General features: G+C 36.7%; 1 protein-coding gene across 2 annotated transcripts in view; it reads right to left on the bottom strand.

The window, feature by feature from the left end:
• Window positions 1-23,719, bottom strand: part of LOC120081864 (ATP-dependent DNA helicase homolog RECG, chloroplastic) — a 51,653-nt gene that overhangs the window by 24,317 nt on the left and 3,617 nt on the right. The window contains exons 3-7 of one of the 2 annotated variants that reach the window (XM_039037039.1): window positions 23,581-23,693; window positions 20,166-20,397; window positions 18,838-19,001; window positions 6,653-6,734; window positions 5,644-5,736 (exon numbers count right to left, since the gene is read on the bottom strand). In XM_039037039.1, the coding sequence (XP_038892967.1) occupies window positions 5,644-5,736; window positions 6,653-6,734; window positions 18,838-19,001; window positions 20,166-20,397; window positions 23,581-23,693 (684 nt within the window). The remainder of the gene's footprint in view (window positions 1-5,643; window positions 5,737-6,652; window positions 6,735-18,837; window positions 19,002-20,165; window positions 20,398-23,580; window positions 23,694-23,719) is intronic. The other variant, XM_039037040.1, reaches the window with a different exon arrangement.

Here is a 23,719-nt window from a genome sequence, read left to right on the forward strand (position 1 = left end):
AGTTACAAAACCACAAAATAGAATCAAAGAAGCCAAGCCATATTTTCTTCATTCTTGTCCAATGTCCTCTTAACCACTCGAAGCTTCATTCTGATCATCATCATCAGTAAAAACTATAGCTTCCAATTCTGGTTCGTCCAAAGATAAACTAGCTACTTCAAGCATTCCCGCATCTTCAAATGAATCAAATAAATCTCCAGCAATGTCCCACATTTTTGTCTCTCCTTTGAAATATTCAGGAGTTCTTCTTGGGTGTGGCGAAGTTGTCGGTGAGTCTGGGCGTGGAGAAGTCGAACGAAGTTTAGGCGTGGAGAAGTTACTGCCAGCGTGTCGGGTTTGGAGAAGTCACCGGCGTGGAGGTTTGGGCGAGACATTTTGGGCGTGGAGGTGTGGCCGACCGTCGATCGAGTGGGCATGGAGGTGTGGCGTTTTAGGCATGGGGACTCGGGAGTTTTGATATTGTTATAGAAAGGGGTTCAGTTCGCATGGGTCTCCATCAGTCACAGGTTCTTCCGCCTAGCACCATGCCGCTAGTCGTCAACGAGTAACGCCACTCCGATCGGTCATAGGCAGGTCGTCGCCGCGGGTTTCTGTAGACAATCGAGCATGGGTGATGTATTTCTTCTTTCCTTCAAGTTTCTCTCGCTAGTCTTTGTTTCTCTCTCTAACTTAATGGGGTCTCCCTCATAGCCGCACACCACCTCCTCTGCCCACTATACCAAAGTGTTATTGTCGCCACCGCTGTGAATAGTTGTCTCTTTTGTCAGATTCTTGAATGTGGTAAGCGTTTTGTGCAATTTTGCAACTTCTTAGGTTCATCTTGTAAACCCACCATGTGTCATCTGTAGAGTCGAGTTTTGGAGGCCATTAGTGTAATGTGCAGCAAAGTTCAAGAGCATTTGGTGTGTTTTTGTTAAGAAGTAAGGTCTTGGAACCAAGTGGGCTAATGTTCCTTCCTGAAATTGGTTTTCTAACCCTTCGTATTTGGTATTGAATTTTTGCATAGGTTGGATTTATTGTTTGAAGCTTGGAAGTGACTTTGGGTCAAACTATAATAGTGTGATTCAAGAACCCTCAAAGCTAGAAAGGGAGATTGGTTTGTCTGGATAAATATTTGGACTTAATGTCGAGGTAAGCAATCTTACTACTGGAACCGCCTCTGAGCTAGGTAACATAGATAATTTGATAGTGTTTGGTTTTGAATGGATCATATTAAGAAGCATGATATGTTATGTTAATAAAGCAAATTTTAGAAGCATGATGTCACGAATATGTGTGGGACCCTGAGACATGTACCATGTTTTTATGTTGTGAATATTATTGATGCTATGATAAATGTCATATTATGAAAGTGTCGGTTGCTCTCCTAACACTATTATATTACAGCTCCGTGAACCAATGGGTTCACAACTACATTACAGCTTCATGAACTGATGAGTTCACAACTACATTACGACTTCATGAACTGACGAGTTCACAACTATGTACTACAACTCCATGGACCAATGGATTCACAATTGTATCACAGTTCCGTGGACCGACGGGTTCACAACCATGTTACAGCTCCGTGTTAGGGCAAGTTAAACCATTCACTAGACGACCATCTAAAGAGTGGTTAAAAAATTATGTGTCTCACCTACATGTTTGCATTTATTGGACACAATGATGTTGAGGCGACTTCGGGCGCGCGCCTGAGACGAGAGGCAAGGTGGCTGGAGGCCTATGCACCTCGTATGTAGCCAAGGCGTGCAGATTCAATGTTACAACTCTTGTGCTCGCCTTGCAGTGCCTTGTGCCTTGGCCAAGGCGTGCAATTTTAGAATTCCTTCTTTCTTTCTTTTTTTTTCAATTATACCAGTATAATTTTACAACCTAAGCCCACATAAAAAAGGCCCACCAAATCCATGCAACCTAATATTATAATACACAGCCGTCTATACCATGCAAAAGAAAAAATCGTTATAGGAAAACGTGTTGGTTTCTTCCTATTCTCCACGTTTGGGTTAGTTTCTTTTCTTCCAAGTTTGAATTTCTCCTTCTCGCAGGATTCTGAGGCTCTTCCAAAAAAAAACAAGGAAGAATTTTTCTTTAGTTTTCCCATTCAACCTCTTCAGCTACACTTTTAAGGGGTAGAAAACGCAATCAAAAAGGTTAGTTTTTTTTTTCCTCCCCATTATAGTTCTTCTCGGCAGATTCTGAGGTGGGTTTATTAAAAGAAACGTAAAGGCTTTTTAGTTCTTTTTTTTCATTGTACTTGTTCTCGGCAGATTCTACGTGGGTTTATATAAAAAGGAAGCATTTTTATTCCGTTTTCATTCAGCTTCTTTAGCATATCTTCATTGTTTTACAAAAAGATTGGTTTTTTTATTTTTGTTTTTCAGCATACTACTTGTTGTTTTTCATATTCAACTTGTTTTTGAAAAAGATTAGTTTTTTTTCGGTATACTTTTTCTTCAACCAAAAGGTTCGTCTTTTTTATTTTTGTTCACTATATTACTTGTTGCTTTTCATATTCAACTTGTTTTTGAAAAAGATTAGTTTTCTTTTTCAGTCTACTTTTTCTTTCAACCAAAAAGGTTGGTTTTTTTATTTTTGTTTTTCATATTCAAGTTGTTTTTGAAAAGGATTGGTTTTTCTACAGTATATTTTTTTTTCAACCAAAAAGGTTGGATTTTTTATTTTTGTTTTTCAGTATACCTACTTGTTGTTTTTCATATTCCAACTTGTTTTTGAAAAAGATTAGTTTCTGAAAAAGATTAGTTTTTTCTTTCCATATACTTGTTTTTCAATTCTAAGTGGAAACATTTCTAAAATAGGCTTTTTTATTTTTTGGTTTATTTTCATTGTTTTATAATAGGATGGGGAGAAGCAGAACAAAAACGGAAACATCCCGGTTGGCAATAGCATGGTGGAAAAGATATGAGAAGAGAATATTGTCCAAGTAGTGACTAATAAAACCTCAAACTATGTCCTAACTGCCAAATATTTCGAAGCAAAGCGGCCACATTTATATTGGACACCATTTGCTGCCCACTGTTTAGATTTGATATTAGAGAACATTGGAAAGATTGATCCGATCAAAAGATGTCTTAAAAGGGTTATAGAACTAAGTGGTTTTATTTATAATCACTTGTACATACTTAACATGATGAGAGAATTTACCAATCAACATGAATTGGTAAGACCAACGATTACATGTTTTGCAACATTGTTTTTTTACCCTAGCAAGTATCCACAGGAATAAAGCAAACTTGAGAAGATGTTTATTTCTTAGAAATGGAGGACTTCCAAATGGGAAAAAGATCCAAAGGGAAAGAGAGCAACCGACAACATTTTGATGCCATCCTTTTGGAACTCAGTGGTTTACACTTAAAAGGCATCCAAACCCTTAGTTCAAGTACTTAGACTTGTCGATGGTGATAAACCTGCAATAGGATATATCTATGAAGCCATGGATAGGGCAAAAGAGACTATTAAGAGTGGATTTAATGATAATGAGATGAAGTACAAGCCAATTTAGGAGATCATTGATAGATGGGATTGTCAACTTCATCGACCATTACATGTTGTTGGATATTATTTGAATATAATCACTTTTCTATGACTACAAGAATAGAATTACTCGAGATGTTGAAGTCATGAGTGATCTTCTTAAAGTTGTGCAAGATTGATACCATCTACTAGTGATCAAAATCAATGCACAGTAGAATTAGAGTTATATTCTGAAGCTAAAGGCATATTCGACATTCACTTAGCAATCAACACAAGGAAAGTTAAGACGTCAGGTAAGGACATTCCCTACTACATTGATAGTGTATATAAGTATGTTATTTCTAAATCATGTCAAATGCGTGAACATCATGGGAGGCTCTTTATGGTGGTAGTACTCAGTTTTGCAAAAGTTAGCCATGAGAGTCCTTAATCTGATGTGTTGCAGCGCTTCTGGGTGTGAGTGCAATTGGAGTGTTTTCGAAGAACATGTAAGTGATCATTTTGTTTTCTACATTATGAATTTAAGATTTAAAATAAACTTCTAACTCCATATTGGTTAATAATTTATAGATTCATACGAAAAAAAGGAACAGGTTGGAACAGAAGCGCTTAAATGATCTTGTTTATATAAAGTATAATCAAGCACTTAAAGAGCTCTTTGATTTAAAGGATCAACTTGATCCAATCTCCTTAGATCATATAGACGAAAGTAATGAATGGTTGGTCGAAACATTGGATAAAGAAAATAATGAAACTGAAGTTGACAATGAGCTAGTTTTTTATGACGACGACCTCTTATGGGGAGATATAGCTCGTGCTAGTAGAGTTAGAGAACCCATCACATACACTAGATCAAAAGGAAAGTCAACTGCCTCTGCCTCCACTTCTAGAGTTCAAAAGCAAACACCAACTATATAAGTGGTTAGTGATGAAGATGAGAACGATAAAGAGAAATTAGACATTGAGGACAATGGCCAAGGAGGAGCAATGGACGAAACCTTATATTTAGATGAGAACAACGATCATGTTTTTAAACTTTTACTTTTAGAGTTTTGTTAATTTTTATTGATTAGATTACTATTATTGATCTTTGAGGCGTTCACATTTGTATATAAACTTATGTTCTACTTCTACATTATTTATTTATTTATTTATTCATTGTGCCCAAGCGAACCTTTTTGTCGCCTCTCACCTTGAGGCGATCAAAGGACTTGTCGCCTTGAGGTGCGCCTTGTGCTTTGAAAACACTAATGGGACATAAATGCATAGGCTGACCGCAATAGTGGAGTTACTTACTGAGTATTTTTGTACTCATCCTTTATTATGATATGTTTTTCAGGTAAAGGCAAGGAACGAACCAGGTGCTTGGCGAGGAGATCTATTAAAGGTGCCATATGAGGAAAAGTGTTGATGCTTCTGCTCAATATCATGTTTTAGAGAAATTTCAACGGTTTAAATGAAAACGTTGAGTTTTGAGTTTTAAATTTAAATGTTTTATGACTTATTTATATATTTATCTTCAACATTTAGGGATCCCGAATCAAATACTGTTCTATTATTTAGAAAATTATTATTTTGCAATAAAATGGTTGACTAGTTTGTGTTTTAAAATTACATGCATGTAAGTAGTGACCCAATTAGAGATCTCGAAAAGTTGAGTCGTTACAGCGACAGTCCACTGTGCAGATACAATTTGCCAATGGACAGAAGTAAGAAAACCCAAAATCCGAACACCAAGCAAGCAAAACGACAGCCTGTGAACACCACTCGAGCAAAAATGTGGATCTCTTCTCTCGCATGCTACAAGAGGTCGGTTGTGCAAAAAAAAAAAAATGTAGGTTCCAATGGAGATGCAATATCCGCTGAGGCTCCAAAGGACTGGAGATGGCACAGAGCTAAGGTTTTTTAGGTTTTCAGGAAATTAGGGTTTTTAAGGTTTCAACGCATTTTTTGCTCCTAAGGAAAAAATATTCCTCTTATTTCTCTATCTTAGGAGGAAAGGATTTTTTAAATAGAAGAAACACCTCATTACAAATAAGGGAAAAATAACATACAGCAAATATAATATAATAAATACATTGGAGAATTTTACAAAAAAGGAAATAATCAACAAAATCTATTGTTGAAGTAGATTCAAGATGGTAACTTTACCTGAAGGTAAAAAAACTCGTCAAACATAAAACGTTTGCGAGCCAAATCAGCTTCCTTTATACTCTTTGGCTGATGAATCCCAATATATGCCTGCTTTATAAGATTCTCCCAAGTCAAAATGAGGGGGGAATGCCATTTAAAGATGAATAAACAGATGAAATTAAGAATGATAGCTTTTTTAAGCAATGCTGATGCAAAAATATTATACATTTGAAAATATTCTTCAGGGCACACAAATGTTCCCAGATCCTACTAAGTGGTAGCTGTATCAAATATTTTAGACTTATCCAAATTACTTATCATATCGATCCACCATCGTTTTGATTCAAATAGATAAAAAGGTGTATTCTTATTCTAACGTATCAATACCCTGCAAATTAAAGAACAAGAGCCAACCACCAATTCCTTTTTCCGTTGTGATGGGTGAGAGTAGACTATTGCTTCATACAATAGATCTAAAGAAACTAAAAAGAAAGCAATAGCAACAATTCAAAGATCGAATTATATATCGACAAAACAAAGCATTCCAATTAAGACACAAAATTCCAAATTGAGTAAGCAGCGAATTTCATTGTTGGTATGAAATTAAAAAACAGGGGAGCCCCCAATATGACAAATTACAAAAAGCCTCACCAATTGGAGAGTAGGGAGGAATAGCTATTGTGATGGATGACAGGGAAACATTCACAAAGACACAATCACGTTATCTATAGCATCAAAAAGAATTCTCCTCATCTAGGAAGATTTACAAAAGATCATTAAGACTAATTGTAAAAGAAGAGTAAAAACATTTAAACCAACTGTGAGTCTTTACAAAAATAGATTACAAGAAGTTTGAAGGAGAAATTTGTCCATGAAGATTCTGTCGTTCCTTTTATTCTTCTTTTATTCGAATTTAGTTGCTAGTTTATGGTTGATACATCTATATGACTTAGGTGAACGAAATATTGAGTATTTTCTCTCAAACCATCCCCATTTTCCACTGAACTAAATTCAAAAGGGCACTTACATCATAAAGACGTAACAGCCCAAAGTCCTGAGTTATGTCTTCTGGAATGGGATCTACATTGTTAGGCAATGCATCTATGCCTCTGCATGAAATATGAAACAAATTTGCGTATGAAAAAAGAAGTCAAAAACAATTAATCAGTAGTAAATCTTCAAGACCATTAAATAGGCTTAATAAATAGACTTCATTATGAAATAATGACCAACCAAACAACCGGATTCAAATACTTTAGAAGGTTTCTAGCATTTTTGTCCCTGAGAGATAGAAGAGTATGGAAATGAATCTACAATAGGGAAGGTAACAAATTCTAAACTAATAACCTATTGAGAAAATACGCAGAAGGGCAATTTGTTTGAAAGCAGGCATTTTTCTATACGAACAGCAATAATTTTCTAATAGCTACAAAACAAGAACAAATAACAGTTTAACATGATATTAGGAATTTTTTTCTAATAGAAATCAGAACTTCAATCAAAGAATATGAGTCTCACTCACCCAAAAACGGATTAGAAGAGACTTATCAACCATGTTCCTTTTTTCTTCCATTATTATTTCATTCTCATTGCAGATTTCCTTCTTGTATACAATTCACTTTATCAAGAAGAAAAAGAAGAAACCAGAGGTTTTGTGGTCGTTGTTGGTATGTAGACTTGAAGGTTCGAGGCAGAATTATGGCTTTGAATATTAGTTTCATCCTATATATATATATATATATTATTTTTCATACGAGAAACAATTTCGTTGATGTATGAAAATTAGAAAAAAAATGTATATGGTTACAAATGGCAGAGGAAGATCTGGAACATATCCTCTAGCGTTGTGAGTTTGCAAGTTTTGTTTGAGACTTATTCTTTTAGACGTTTGGTATTTTGTAGGCTCGCCACAAGGACACTAGAGTTATTATCAAGTACTTCCTCAATCCACCTCGTGGGGAGCAAGGTCACTTTTATGGCTTACTGGGTGTGTGTGATCTATGGGCTTTGTGGGATTAGTAGAATGGTGGAGTTTTTAGAGGGGTGGAAAAGGACCCTAGTGAGGTCCAGCCTCTCGTTTGCTTTGATATTTCTTTGTGGGCTTTCATTTCAACTATTCTATAAGCATTATTTTACGTAGCTGGAGTCCCTTTCTGTAGAGGGTGTTTCCTTTGTGGCCTTTTTTTTTATTTGCTTTTGCATATCCTCGTATTCTTTCATTTTTCAAAATGAAAGTCGTTTCCATTAAAAAAATATATATATGGTTACAAAAGGCTTTCCCAATTAGAAAGAAGGGAAACGTAGCTATATGAAGCAAAGATATTATACAATTTACACCAGGAAATAGCATAAAATAATGAGATCAAAGAACCGTCGAAATCAAGCTTTGGCATCTTCGAAGGGGTGGCCTGAGAATACATGAATAAGGATAGATTTCAAATCTCTATGGATGGTCATACGCCATCTAAGTATATAGAAAATTCTGTCCCAAAATTTGCATGCAAAGGGGCAATGAATGAAAATGGGTCAATGTGGGTGAAATGGCAATGTATGCCATGCGCTTTTGAAGGATATCAACAGTGTTAATAGCCTGGTGAGAAAGCTCCCAAAGAAAAATTTTGATCATTTTAGATAATTGGCTTTCCGTAGCCCTTTTGCAAGATACAAATCCATGAATTGTGTAGGGTTTAGAGACCTCTATAGCCAAAGATCTTTCCACATTGGAGGTGAGCAAATCAAACTGAGAAACCGAGCCAACCAACAAAAACTGACCGAACCAGCTTCAGTTGATTGGTTTTATGGAACTAGCGGTGGGAGGTAGGTTTTTCATTATAAAAAGACCGAGCATGGGTCGGTCGATAAACCCAAGAAGATTTCAAACCGTCCGAACAACTGAATTATGTATATATACATATTTGGAAAACAACTGAGCTAAAATTAAAGTTAAAACCCACACGCAACACTTTTTTCTGCCCTTTTAGAAAACCAAGGATGGCTTTTGGAATCCAATGGTGGTTTTGGCAAAAGATGGTGGTTTTTCAAAAAGTTTTTGTAGGTAACCATTCCCTATATAATAGGTACTGGTTACCTATTAATAATTTTTTTTTATTATTAAATATCCTTCAATCTCTTCTTCTCTCCAAGGTACGTGACTCTCCACCATTTTATCTTCTTTTTTCATTTTTTTTCCAAACTTCTTTTTAATTTTCTGTTCTTGCCGGAGTACCACCGACGCTGCCTTCTTTGATTTATTTTTTGCTGGAATCCCATCTATTAGCACTGTCACCACAACCCCACGAAACCATGTTTCTTTTTCCTTTTTCTTCATTTTTCCTTCTCTCTTCCTCCTATTATCTCCTCTTTTTGTTCTCTCTTCAAAATCTAGCGCCACCATGGGTAATCTATCTCCAAAATCAATACTGAAACCTCTTTTTTCTTTCATTCTCGTTGGGTTGTTCTTTCTCAAAATCTCATATCTGATACCTCCTTCACAACAAGAAGATACTGGCAAAGTTCCTCCAAAAACCGACAAAGCCAACCAACCATTCATGTACTTGGTTGATTGTTTCCATAACCCAAAACCGGAGTCGACCAACTGAAAGTCACCCCTATTCCACGTGGTTTCCCATTAATGATGACAGAATTTTTTGTAGAAGAAATGCACCCTTTAATCCATTTCCTCCATGGATGGTCAAATCTCTTAGCGTTGAGAATGAGGTCTAAGAATTCTCAATTAACCTTGTCGAATACTTTCTTTGATAACACCTCCTAGCTTTTTTCTACGTTGTTTATCATCAATAAGTTCGTTCCCGTAAGAGAGGCACCAATGATTTCTCTATTGGCCACCACAAATGCAGATTGATACTCTGATATAGTGGAAGACAACATTTTCTTAAGTCTTTCAAGCAGGATTGTCGCAATAATCTTGTAGAGATGAGTGGTAAGGTTAATGAGCCTAAAATCTCCCCAAAGATTGCATCGGTATTCTTGGGTACAAGGCAAATATATGTCTCGTTAACATATTTTTTTATAAAAATAACTACTTTCATTGAGAAATAATAAAAGAAACAAGGGCCAACAAAAGACACACCGCCCACAAAAGCAGCCCCCTATATGAAAGGAGTCCAACTATGCAAAATGACACCTATAGAATAATTACAAGAGGTCTTTGAAACCGAAACCACAAAGAAATATGAAAGCGAACAAGAGAACAAACTTCACTAAGGTCTTTATCCACTCCTCTAAAAGTCCTACAAGGCAAATATATGTCTCATTAACATTTTTTTTATAAAAATAACTACTTTCACTAAGAAATAATAAAAGAAACAAGGGCCAACAAAAAATACCCCGCCCACAAAAGCAGCCCCCTGCATGAAAGGAGTCCAACTATGCAAAATGACACCTATAGAATAATTATAAAAGGTCTTCGAAATCGAAGCACACAAAGAAATGTGAAAGCGAATAATAGACCAAACTTCACTAAGATCTTTATCCACTCCTCTAAAAGTCCTACTATTTCGCTCCATCCACAAAATCCACACATTTGCACACACTCCCGCAAACCACAAAAAACGACCCTTCTCCTCTAAGGGGAATTGAAGAGGAACTCCTCGATCATAGCAATAAATACTCCCCTCTACCGAGCAAACGAAAAGCCAAACTCCTAGAAAAAACACTCCCAAATAGAGCTAGCAAACTTGCAATTAAATTTCCTCATTCCTCTTGTCATTTTCCCCAAAGGAAATCATTCTTGAATTCTTCTAATAATGTTGAAGTCTCCACCAATACACCAAGACACTTCACAATAAACCGAGAGAGAATACAATTCTGGCCAAATATACTTCATTTCTCTATAATCTGTAAGTCTGTAAACATTAGTAATCCAACAGGACTTCTTACATATCGTTAACATTTAACAGATACGGAATCGCATCCTTTCAACAGTTCAATAACCGAGATTTTACTTTCATCCCAGATGCTTAGTAGTCCTTCATATTTTTCAAATGCTTCGATAAAAACCCAACCAATATCTTTCGAGATCCATAACTCCTTAATGAAATCTACATCAAATGAATTTCTCTTTGTTTCTTGTATTAAAACCAAGTTTGGATTTATTTTCTTTAAGCTTCTTCCCAATGCCAATCTCTTGGAAACATCTCCTAAACCTCTTGTATTCTACGAAAGAATATTCATACTATGACAAGGCGAGGTTGGAGCTCTTGATCTAAAATTACCCAAGGATCAGCTCACAGTCGTCGACCACTGAGATCAGATTTTGCAGTATATCTTTCTACTCTACTGTTTCAAAGAAGGAGGTACCATTTGTGTTTCTCCTGAGTGAAATAAAAGTTGCAAATCACTGTAATGACCATCAATATTCCTTTCCTCCTCTTCAAATTCCTCTACTGCTGACTTTTCAATTTCTTCACTACTCGCACTGACTATAGAATCTCCATCTAAATCATATAGGCTATTTTGAACATCTTGATGAGAATCTGAGGTACCTCACACGAAAGGCACACTTAAGCCAGCAATTTTGAAATCTGAATAAGAAAAAGAACTAGATTTAATAGGAGAATTAACGAACCTGACTGAGAAGATCCCAGGAATTTGTACTTCGATGCAACTATTTTCAAGCAAATCGTAATTTGTTATGGCTGTCCAGGAGTTGCAAAAGGAAGTGTTTCTCCGAGTGAAATGCTTTCTGAGAGGCTTGAATAAGTGAGGTTTTCTTATGTGAATCAAAGCATGAGCAGCTAAAGAGTTATCACCTTTCTGAGAGCTATTTATCGATGAGCTTATGTTCGATATCTTCTTTGTTCTCTCGACATTTGAAGTGTCATTCTAAGGGAGGCTAATAGTTGGCATTTTAATGTTATTATTAATGAGGGAGTTGGGGAGTTATTCAATAAGTAGCCACCTAACTTTTCAGTCTCATCGTTTGAATCTAATCCTTCTTCTCTATTAAATTGAAGAAACCTTTGGACATCTTTGAGTGATTTTTTACAAGAAAAAATTTTAAAATTAGGCTCATTTGGCGGGAAATTGAAACATTTTCTTAAAGGCGCCTCGGAATTCGAACGGCCAGCACCTCTTTTTGTCATTTTTTTCTCTTTCTTCTTTTCCTCAATCGTGTTCACATTGGTCTGTTCCTAAGGATTCATTCTTTGTATGCATTCTTCGGATTATGGAACAAAAGTAGTCTTCCGATTAGTCTTCGATTCAATCTGAGATGTGTACTCAAACTTCTTTTCAACATTGACGACTGGCCTTCTGGAATAGTTTGGCTTGCACCTTGATGGAAGGAGAAATTTGAACTTGGAATTTAATGGATCACATTCTATTTCCACATTCTTCATAACCTGGTTTAATCGAACAATGTCAATTGGATTTGTAAAATTAAACGTGAATAAAGCTCCTCTTACCTTGCTGGGTGGGTTAATTGATGAAATATCACCAAAGTTCAAGAAAATATTGCCCCTCTTTTCATCTGAAATCTCTAACGTTGCAAGGATGAATCCGTATAAATTTTCCTTAACTTAGATTTCGGCCTTTGAGACATTAAGAAGATTTAAAGTTTCAATATCAATACTTTCCAATCCACATGTAAAACTCTTAAGTTTGAGAAAAAATCAGAATGCTCTATTCATTCACCAAAGATATGAATATATACAAGAGTACAAAGCATAGAAAAGGAAAATATCACAAAATATTTACAAGAATGGAAAACCCTAATTATAGAATTATAACACTCCCCCTCAAGTTGGAGCATATATGTTAATCATGCCCAACTTGTTACATAGATAATCTATACATCTTCCATCCAATGCTTTCGTGAAGATATCTCCTAATTGTTCTCCAGTCTTCACATATCCTGTAGATACCAACCCTTGTTGAATTTTCTCACGTACAAAATGGCAATCAACTTCAATATGTTTAGTCCTTTCATGAAAAACTAGATTAGAAGCAAAGTGAAATACCTGTCTCTTATACACATCTAGATGTGTATAAGAGACAGAACCAAGCTCGTGGGCTCTGCTTTAATCCATACAAGAATTTACGAATGCGACACACCGTTCCATTCTCCCCCTGAGCAACAAACCCTGGTAGTTGCTCCATATACACCTCTTCTTGAAGATCACCATGAAGAAATGTATTTTTAATATCAAGTTGATGTAAAGGCCAATGATTGATTGAAGCTAACGAAATAAACAACCTCACAAAAGCCATTTTTGCTACAGGAGAAAAAGTATCAGCATAGTCAACGCCATAAGTTTGTGCGTAGCCTTTCGCTACGAAGCGCGCTTTTAACCAAGCAACAGAACCATCAGGATTGACTTTAACTACAAACACCCATTTCTGTCTCTTATACACATCTAGATGTGTATAAGAGACAGCCCTAACTCTTACCGCCACTAGCTTTCCTCTTCTTGAATGTGATAATAGAATTCCTTTCTTGCTTCTTATTACCTCAATTCCTAAGAAGTATTTCAACATGCCCAAATCTTTTGTATGGAATTGACTATGAAGAAAGGTCTTTAGAGACTGGATACCTAAAGCATCATCACCAGTAATCACAATATCATCCACATATACTACTAACAAGATGACACCACCCTCAGATCTCTTAAAAAAGACTGAATGATTTGACCTACTCTTCCGCATTCCAAAGCTTTCAATCACCTGACTAAATTTACCAAACCAAGCTCGTGGGCTCTGCTTTAATCCATACAAGGATTTACGAAGGCGACACACCGTTCCATTCTCCCCCTTGGTTGCTCCATATACACCTCTTCTTGAAAATCACCATGAAGAAATGCATTTTTAATATCAAACTGATGTAAAGGCCAATTATTGATTGAAGTTAATGAAATAAACAACCTCACAAATGCCATTTTGACTACAGGAGAAAAAGTATCAACATAGTCAACGCCATAAGTTTGTGCGTAGCCTTTCGCTACGAGACGCACTTTTAATCGAGCAACAGAACCATCAGAATTGACTTTAACTACAAACACCCATTTGCAACCGATAGCCTTCTTTCCTGCAGGGAGAGAAACTAAATCCCAAGTACAATTATCATCTAAGGCAGTCATCTCCTCCACCATTGCGGCACACCAACCAGGATGAGACAAAGCCTCATGAACAATTTTCGGGATGGATACAGACTCTTAAGGATGCAATGAATGAACATGTGAAAGGTGACAAATGGTTATCAGAAACAAAAGAGGAAATAGGATGAGCACAAGTACGTTTACCTTTACGAAGAGCAATAGGAAGATCATCACCAATTTCTGGATCCAATGACAAAGAAGACTCTGGTACAGAGCATGGAACTGGAGGAGGTTGTCATCGTGTATAGACCTTAACGACGGGAGGAAGAGTAGAGGTAGCCACAGGTAGAGATGAATCAGGAAGAGGATCGGAAGGAGAAATAACTGTGTAGACAAGGAAATCATCCTCTAATTCCTTATGCTCCCCCTAACTCTTATTCAAAGAGAAAGACAGTGATGAAAAAAAATGGGGTATGTTCAAAAAACATGATATCAAGAGAAACTAAATATTTATTTAGACTAGGACAATAACACCGATACCCCTTTTGGACACGGGAATAACCAAGGAAAATACATTTGAAGGACTTTGGATCCAGCTTGGTATGCTGAGGCCGAACATCTCGAACAAAGCAAGTACAATCAAATATTCTGGGTTGAATGGGAAACAAATGTTGTTTGGGGCATAAAGTACGAAAAGGTATCCCACCCTTAAGAATGGAAGAGGGCATGCGATTTATTAAGAAACAAGTTGTGGAAACAGCATCAACCTAAAAGGATTTTGGAACATACATCTGAAACATCAAAGCTCTGGCTGTCTCAAGGAGATGATGATTCTTTCGTTCTGCAACCCCATTTTGAGATGGAGTATCAACATAAGAAGATTGATGAAGAATGCCATGGGCATCTAAATAAGACTTAAGTGTATGAGAGAAATATTTCTTAGCATTATCACTCCGTAGGATTTTAAGAATACCACTAAACTGAGTTTGAATTTCGGCATGGAAGTTACGAAAATGAGAAAGTAACTCAGAACGACTTTTCATTAAATATAACCACGTAATACGAGAATAGTCATCGACAAATGTAACAAAATACCTAAACCCTCCTTTGGACTCAACAGGACAGGGACCCCAAACATCAAAATGGACTAATTCAAAAGGAGCACTAGCTCGTTTATTGACTCGAGGATACGAACTCAAACGATGAAATTTAGCAAACTGACATGACTCACAATCGAAAGAAGACAAATGTTAAAGTTGTGGACAAAGACTCTTTAACACAAAGATAAACGGATGACTCAAACGACAATGCTCTTCAAAGGGAGACGACATGCTAGAGCATGTGATGGCCATAGGTGTTTGTGGTTCAAAGATGTAAAGATCTCCAACTTCCCACCCTTTACCAATAGTCTGTTTCGTCATAAGATCCTGAAATAAGCAATAACCAGGAAAAAAAGGAGACACAACAATGAACATCACGAGTGAGTTTACTGACCGAAATCAAATTAAACGAGAAATTTGATAAATTTAAAACTGATGACAAAGAAATTGATTCAGTGAGATGGACGATTCCTGATCCTAAAACAGGAGTGGGGGTTCCATCAGCTATAGTGACATTAGGTGAAGAGGTAGATGTACAAAGGGTAGAGAATAAACTGGGGTTACCTGACATATGGTTTGTAGCGCCAGAGTCAATGACCCATTTTGATGTGGAGGAAAGAAGGCATTTAGAAATGTTACCTGTCTCTGCGATGGTCGTAATGGGAGTAGAAAATGATGCCCTCAATGACTCTTGATACTGCTGAAATTTAGCAAACTCCCTTGCAGAAATCGTAATTGACTTGTCAAGATTATCAGGAGTAGAGGCGACATGTGCAGAGGGTGATGGCATCCTCTGACCCTTATTCAACAATCTTCTGCATTCACGTTTCGTATGGCCAGGTTTATGACAATAATAGCAAATACCACCTCCTGGATTTGATCTCCATGAATAGTAGTTGGATCCATTCAACTCGTGTTCAGTTACTTTTGACATCATAGGAACAATCTCAGACATTACTAGTTTTTTATCAGCCATTACCTCAAAAAGTAGACACCGGACAGCAAAGAATAAAACCCTAATTTACCGAAGAGATGTCTACACAAGCAATGAGTATATCTATATATCCCAAACAAACACACCACCAAGAAGAGCCAACAACACTGAGGAAACCCACTGAAGACGGACGAAAAACGGCGGCGCACGCACTACACACGCCGGCACGTGGACGGACAGCGAATTGGAACAATCGGCGCGTGAGCCTCACGCGCTGGTCAGATGGCAACCGGACTTTGGGGTTTTGTAGATCGGCGGCTGGGCTTCTCTTTGGAATGGGCGGTGTCGAAAAAAAAACAGCCTTTTTTTTTCCCGCGGCGGCGACTAACGACAGCGAACGAATCGAAGACGCGACTGTGAGCAAAAGTGTAAACTCACCTCTCCACAAAACCCTAAACGTATCACAAATGGGTTCTAAATTCTCAAACCCTAAGTTCACAAAAATCCTAAGTTTATTTAGAGAGCTCTGATACCATGTAAAACTCTTAGGTTTGAGAAAGAATCAGAATGCTCTATTCATTCACCAAAGATATGAATATATACAAGAGTACAAAGCATAGAAAAGAAAAATATCACAAAATATTTACAAGAATGGAAAACCCTAATTATAGAATTATAACACCACCAAAATAAGTGCCGATAGCTTCAAATGTTTGTTTGTTCCGGTAGTCAAGAGGGAGATTTTTAATTGATAACCACCCATTGTAGCCTTTTGAATACAATGGTCTACTATGAGTGAATTTATCCCATTTTTCAAATTTCAGGTGGAAGGAGCCAAACTCCTGCCAGGATTCTCGATTAGTTCATCCAATGGACCACAATCCATTTTAACCAGTGCGTTTTTTACAAATAATGAGTTGATTATGACATTTGATTGAAAGCATAGTTTAAGTGATTTACTAATTTCTAACCAATTATCAAACTCAGAGGCGTGAAACAACCCATAAATTATTAAAATCTTCTTGGAATACTTCTGAATTCTTAATAACCCATTGATGTTGCATACTCTGTTTATCGGGTAGAAGAACAGAGGTCTTGATACTCTGTTTATCAGGCGCTGAAGCACAGGGAGGGGCCAAGGATTCCTTGATACAGAAGCTAACCATGTCATTAAACTCTTGCCAACTGGACTTACCATCATCATAAGGAATATGAATGTTCTTCCTTCCTCCTGTTGAAGGCCAAACCGCACACTCCACAAACCAACATTTATTAACATGGAACTTTGAAAGGCGGATGACATTTTGATCAACTCTTTCCTTAAGTAAGAAGAATTCAAAAGTTGGACCATTCAATAACTTTCTCATGCTAGTATCTAGCCACTCCACCATATTCACTGAGAATAGTACTTTTTGCCCTCTTTTCATATCTTCTACAAAGAAACCGTTGCTCTCTTTCGACATACAAAAGAAATGATCACAAATATTACAGCTTTTCATCTCCATGAGTTTAGAATCTGAATGGGTGTAAAGAACGGGAATGGGGTAGTTGGAGCTAGTATGAAGGTGGTCAGATGGGAAAGGAAAGGTTAGAATGAAGGTTTGGAGATTAATCGATTGTGAAGGAAAATATTGGAAAAATGAAGAGAGAAAACGAATGAAAAAGAGCTAGTCGGAGAATGATCGAAGAAACGGAAGAGAGGAGGGGAGAGAAGAGAGCATTTTTTACAAAAGTTATAATTAAAAGTGGTTATTATCAATGTCAAGCTGATCATACTTCGTTTGTGAAATCTTCAAATGGCGCAGTTCTTATTGTATATGCAGATGATATTATCATTACAGGGGATAATCTAAAGGAGATATTGGATTTGAAAAAGATGCTTGCCATAGAATTTGAAATCAAAGATTTAGGTAGTTTGAAATATTTTCTAGGCATGGAAGTGGCAAGATCTAAGAGTAGCAAAGTCATTTCTCAACAGAAATACATTCTAGACTTACTAAAGAAGACAGGATATCTTGACCGGTCCAAATTTGAAGAAGAAGCCAAGATTACTTTGGATCAATGCAGTTAAAAAGCTTTGTTATCAGAACTTTGGTTCGAAAGGAATCAAAGAGTGTTTAAAGACAAAGCTTCTATTAACTCCTTTAAATTCGATATCGCTCTTATCAATGCCTCCTCTTGGTGCTCTTTCTCCAAAGTTTTTAAAGACTTTTCCATCCAAGACATCTGTCTCAATTGGAATGCCTTCATCTTCTCACTTTCTTGATCTTGTAACAGCCTAGTTGTGGATTTCAATTTTCAGATTATCTTTCTGTTGTAAGCCTTGATAATGGCAAGGTCTTCTTAGTATTGTACTCAGCAATGGAGGAGTCAACCTAGATGAGATGTCCTTGTGCATTTACTGATCCTTTTTGTTTTGTTTTGTTTAGTTTTGAATAGTTTTGCTCTTTATGGTTTGTTTCCTTTCATACACTTGTAACATCTTTCATTATCTTAATGAAATGGGTTGTTTCTTGTTAAAAAAAAAAAAAAAAGAGACAGGATATCTTGGGTGTAAGCCTATTGAAACCGATCCAAATTTAGTACAACACTAAATAGGAGAGATAGTTCCAGTTGACAAGGGCATGTATCAAAGACTTGTGGGAAAATTAATTTACCTGTCAAATACCATACCAGATATTGCATATTCAGTTAGTATTGTTAGCCAATATATGAATAGTCCAAACGAGCATCATCTAGAGACTGTAAATTGGATTTTAAGATACTTGAAAGGCACTCCAGGTCATGGATTATTGTTTAAAAGGTCATCAAGTAGAATGGTTGAAGTTACATCTAGTTATTGCTCTTATGTTTGGGGTAACTTAGTCACTTGGAGGAGCAAAAAGCAGACAGTCGTGGCAAGAAGCAGTACAGAAGTTGAATACCAAGCTCTAGCTTTGGGAATTTGTGAAGGAATATGGATCCAAAGACTTTTGAAAGAACTAAAACTAAACTAGAAACATTCGGCTCATTCAAATTATTGTGTGACAGTCAGGCAACAATAGCATAGCACGAAAGATCTACTTTACTTGACAACACACAAAAAGATAATAAGGAACAAAATGGAAGACAATGCAGTACAAACCTGGTGATAATATCTCTAAGAAATGTTGGTTTTAATCCCTTTTTAGAAGGGTATATAGGATATGGCCTCTCTTTGGCGTAAAATGACACATCCTTTTTGTCTTGAAGAACGTCAATGATATATTCTCTCATCTCATAGTGATCTTCAGATTGCATGGTCCTTACCTAAGTGGAAAACAAAATGTCAGGTTGTCATAAGAAGTGCTAAATAAAGTGTAAAAAAAAAAAAAACAAAACAAAAACAAAAATAAAGTTCTTAGAGAGCAACATGGTGCAGTAACTACCATCATCCGTCAAAAGGCAGTAGTTTCAACTTCTACATTTTTGGACCTGGCTAATTTTACAACAGTGGTAACTGGTATTTTGTCTAGCACAAAGGATACTACTAACTCATAAACTAAGAAGCATGAACACAAACATTGGATACAGATAGAACATAGTACTAACACGACGACACGTCAATTTCTTAAAATGTAGGATACAAGCACATTTGGAACAAACTTTTCATAGATTAATGAGAGGATACAAAAAAATATTCAAGGAAACAAGGGAGAAAATACAAAAAATAAATAAATAAATGTTGGTCACATGTCTAGACAGATCCGTGTCCAACACAAGCTCTCTGTCAAAAAGATTGTTCATGCTTCCTAGCTCCTTAACAAAATCACATGTTCAAGCCTTGTTCTATGTTTCAAAAAAAAAAACAACTTCAAACCATCCACAAAAAGAATGCTGCTAAAGACTGGTACGAATCACCTTCTATATGCATTTTACACTGCCGAAAAATCTATTGAAAATTTACTATTGTTGTTTACATTTTTTTAGAAATCACGCTTTCAGCAAGAAAAATGAAAGAATACATATGGTTGCTTCAATATTTGGAAATTGAGAGTACTGCTTTTGCAGCATGTTCTAGGTTTGAATGGAATAGAATATTTTGTATTCCAATGAAAAATGGTAAGATACATAGCCTTCTTATATAGGATAAAGGCTTAATACATAAAAGGAAAGAATAATAAGAAAAAAGATATGGTGATTTTACAGCTAATTAACTAATTTACAACCAACAAATGTCCACAAGAAAGATAGAATTGCTTTACAGAATTCGAAATTGAGAGTTACAATAATGAGGCAGCAAAAGTTTTTAAGTGCAAAAAGATATATATAATAAGCCGTAAAATATTCAATGATTAGAAAGAGGAACTAAAATCTGAAAAAGGTATGTTTCCAATTATTTTCTGATAGATTATCGGGCAATGAGAAGTTACATGCTTAAACCATAATGAAAATCAAACAAGAAAATCTATACTAGAGATACTAGAAATTTACCTTACCACTTACACAAACAATCTCTCCCTCTTTATGCTTCTCTCCAAGACTTCTTAGAAAAGGCTGGAAAGTAAACCGACTACCACGAAAGAATTTCTTCAAGTGCAAATAAATTATCTTCTTTCCACCAGTATTATCATTAGTCATACAACCAGAATTTGATTCTCTTTCAGCAATTTCACAGCCCACAACCACCTCAAGAAATGAAAAGGAGTAACTAGCTCTGATTCCCCTGCAAGAAATATATATTTCATGGATGCACCTTAAATCTTCCTCTGAATCCTTTGGGCAGTCAGGACTCCAAATAATTTAGGATTTGAGGAGTACTAGGTAAAGTTAAAACATACAGACTTCAAAAAAAAATAAAAAGGTTCGCAAGTCTCCCAATAAATTTAATTATGAAACAAAGGTATTCAGATTCAAATGAAACATCACCTACTTGTCAATGAAATACTACCAGCTTTTCCTGTCATCTTGTACAAAAATATGATATTACAAATTTAAAATAAGTTGTATGACGTTTATAATATATGGAATTCATCGAAACTTATTGGCCACCTTCCCCACCATGATCAATGGGTTAGCACGAGAAATTTAACCTAGGAGGAGAAGGAGAGTTGCCTGCGAAGAATTTTGGATTAGACTTATATTTTGAAATTTGATGAGGAACAATCTTTGTCCAACCCCACCTTAGTACCAAAGGGCAGAAGAAAACAGGGAAGCAGGCCAAGAAGCACTTAAGAGAAAAGGGAACTAAAAAGCTTGATTCTCTAGGGCCCTTAGACAAGGTATACTCTCTCTCCGTTTCTATTTGTCCAAATAACTCAAGAGAGGATTCAACATGTTGTTATCTTCATAAAAATGACACTACATTTTTTTATATATAAAACAGGAAACAAAATTTTGTTGTGTTAGGAAGTATCCTAACAAATTGATATCAGAGCAATTGAATATGGGAAATCGGGTATAATGAAAAAGAAAATCAAAGAGCAGGTGGATGCTCTGGATCGTGAGATTGAAGGAATCAAAGAGAGCGTGAGGAAGATACCTGAGATCGAAACTACATTGATCAGCTTGACCAAGAATGGAGAAGTTGTGCATCCTAACAGATCAGCAACAGAAGAGTGCGAAAGAGTTTCGGAAAATGTTAGCAATAATTTCAATCGAGTTGCCTCTTTCTCGGAGCATTAGCACGGTTTCAGGGGAACAAGAAGTAACGCTGCAATCTAAGGGTGATCGTGAGCGCGAAATGATGGAAGGAAGAGAAGTTCAATGGGAGCAATTGCAACAACCTCGAAGAGAAGAGCAAAACTAGGATGACAATGTTGAGTTTATGATCAAAATCGAGCCCAATCGTTGTTCAAAGATTGCTGATGTCTCGAGCTTGCAAAATTCTTTGGTGCAGGAAAGTGGAGGCAGTGGTGCTTCCATCGGAGGGGAAAACCGAATGAGGAAGGAGAAGTCGAAGAAGCAAGGGAGAAAGAGAAAAATATTGGGAGAAAAAAGATAGTGTGAGCAAAGAGGAAATCTACTGAGGGTGGAGATGCGATGAGGACGGCAGAAGAAAAACCCAAATGGGGGAAGACAAAATGCTGGCAAAAAGACGTGGTGATGGGCAGACAAAGAAACGGTGGCAGAATCATTTACCTTCCATCACTGACAAGTGGCTGATGAAGAAAAGGACAGAGGTGTTGAAAGTCACTGGCAGGCGAGTGACAAAAATACTATTGCTCAAAGTTGCAAAGGGTAGTTGGCCGCGATGGGGAGAGAAGACATCGATGGTTCGTTGGTTGGAATGGCAAAGAAACCGTTAGACTAAAACACTTTTGATTACATTGGAAAGAGATGACGAAAGGCTGATGAGGATAGGAACGTTGAATATGGCAAATGAAGCAAGGCGTTGGTGGTCAGAGATGAAAACAAGTAACAGGGGAGACCGTTGGCGGGAGGGAAAGGTCACGATGTTGTGCAACGAAGATGTCTGACGAGATGCACAAACAGTTATTGGAGAATGATAGACGGGTTAGAGAGGTTGCAGATTACATTACTTTTTTTTTAGTACAATAATGGTGGGGGAGGGGGATCGAATCTCCCACCTCTAGGATGGAAGGTCATGCCAATTACTACTGAGCTATGATCAATTTAATTGCAGATGACGTTACTTGAAATGGCAGAGAAAGGCGTGCAACTAGAGATGAATAAGAGACGACAATGGTTGAAGGTTGCGATAAGTTGCGTGATCAAAAAGAATTAATGGCGTGTCAAGTGCGGGTAGGGTGGAAAGAATCAAGGGCAAACAACAACTGCCCTAATTACATGAACTATAGACTTGAGGATGGGCTTATTTTAAACCAAGTTATGAAGGCCCATTATTTTGTTATGATGCCAACTAAGGAAGAAGGATGTAACTTGAGAAAAGGGAAGGGAAGAATAACGAGTGTGGGGCCATGGAAGAGAAAAGGTGGCAGCATGATTTTGGGCTTGATAATGGGTTGGACTTACTTGAAGAACCTCATTATTTTTTTAGGGAAGAAGGTATATGGACCCAACAGTTGGATTGGGGTTATAAATAACATGCTGGTTATAGGCCTGGCCCAAAAATATTGGGCGAGAAGACAAAAGAGGAAGATTCAAGAATGTCGGATGGCTTAATAGGCTGAATCTCCAATTATTTTTTAAGGTTGAAGAGAAGGCTGCTGATTTTGTGTTTTGATTATGTTAAAAAAAAAATTTAAAAATTTAAATAAAAAATAGTTTCCAACTTTGTGATCATGTTTGTTGTAAGTACACCTTGAGGACAAGGTCTCTTTGAAGAGCAGGGTAATGTTAGGTACCGAGATAATTAGTATACGTTTAGGAGTATAAGGGTAATTAGATAGAAAGTTAGTTTCTGCATCTTGTTATAAATAGAGGGATGGTGGGTGACTGAAAGGAGGTTATTTTCTGTGGAATGATCTAGAGCTTGGGTGAGTACACTCAAGAGCGTGGTTTCAAGTTCCTTTATACTTGGGTATATCTTGTATTTCTTCATAGTTATATTTCAATATATTCAGATCTTGTTCTTGTTAGGAAGTATCCTAACATTGATAGATGAAAAATACCAACTAACCAAAAAAGCCCAAAACAGAAGCCAACTGGAAAGGCTAACACCTTAAAGAACACAACAAAACAAAAACTAACAAAAAGGAATAAAAAACACAACCAAGAAACAAAGAACCAAAGAGAACTAACAAAATAATGAAACCAAAACAAAGGGACCATCAACGAACAACTCCCGAGCATCCGAAGCCAACCAAACAAAACCAACAATCCACCAACTCCAAAAGCTTTTAGTAAGAAATTAAATGCATTTTTTGATGAAGGGGAAAATAATAAAAGAAAAAGGTTAGAAGAGAGGGGAGAAAGTGACTGACACCTTGATGACAAGACTTTCCCTATAAATATCAAGTATTGTCCATCGTCAATTTTAACCTGTGGATTCCGTAAATCGGCATAGGTCCGAGGAAAATGATGAAGTAATTTCCCTAACTGGAAAATAGAAGGAAAAAAAATTA

This window comes from Benincasa hispida, chromosome 7, assembly GCF_009727055.1.
Source record: "Benincasa hispida cultivar B227 chromosome 7, ASM972705v1, whole genome shotgun sequence".
Lineage (NCBI taxonomy): Eukaryota > Viridiplantae > Streptophyta > Magnoliopsida > Cucurbitales > Cucurbitaceae > Benincasa > Benincasa hispida.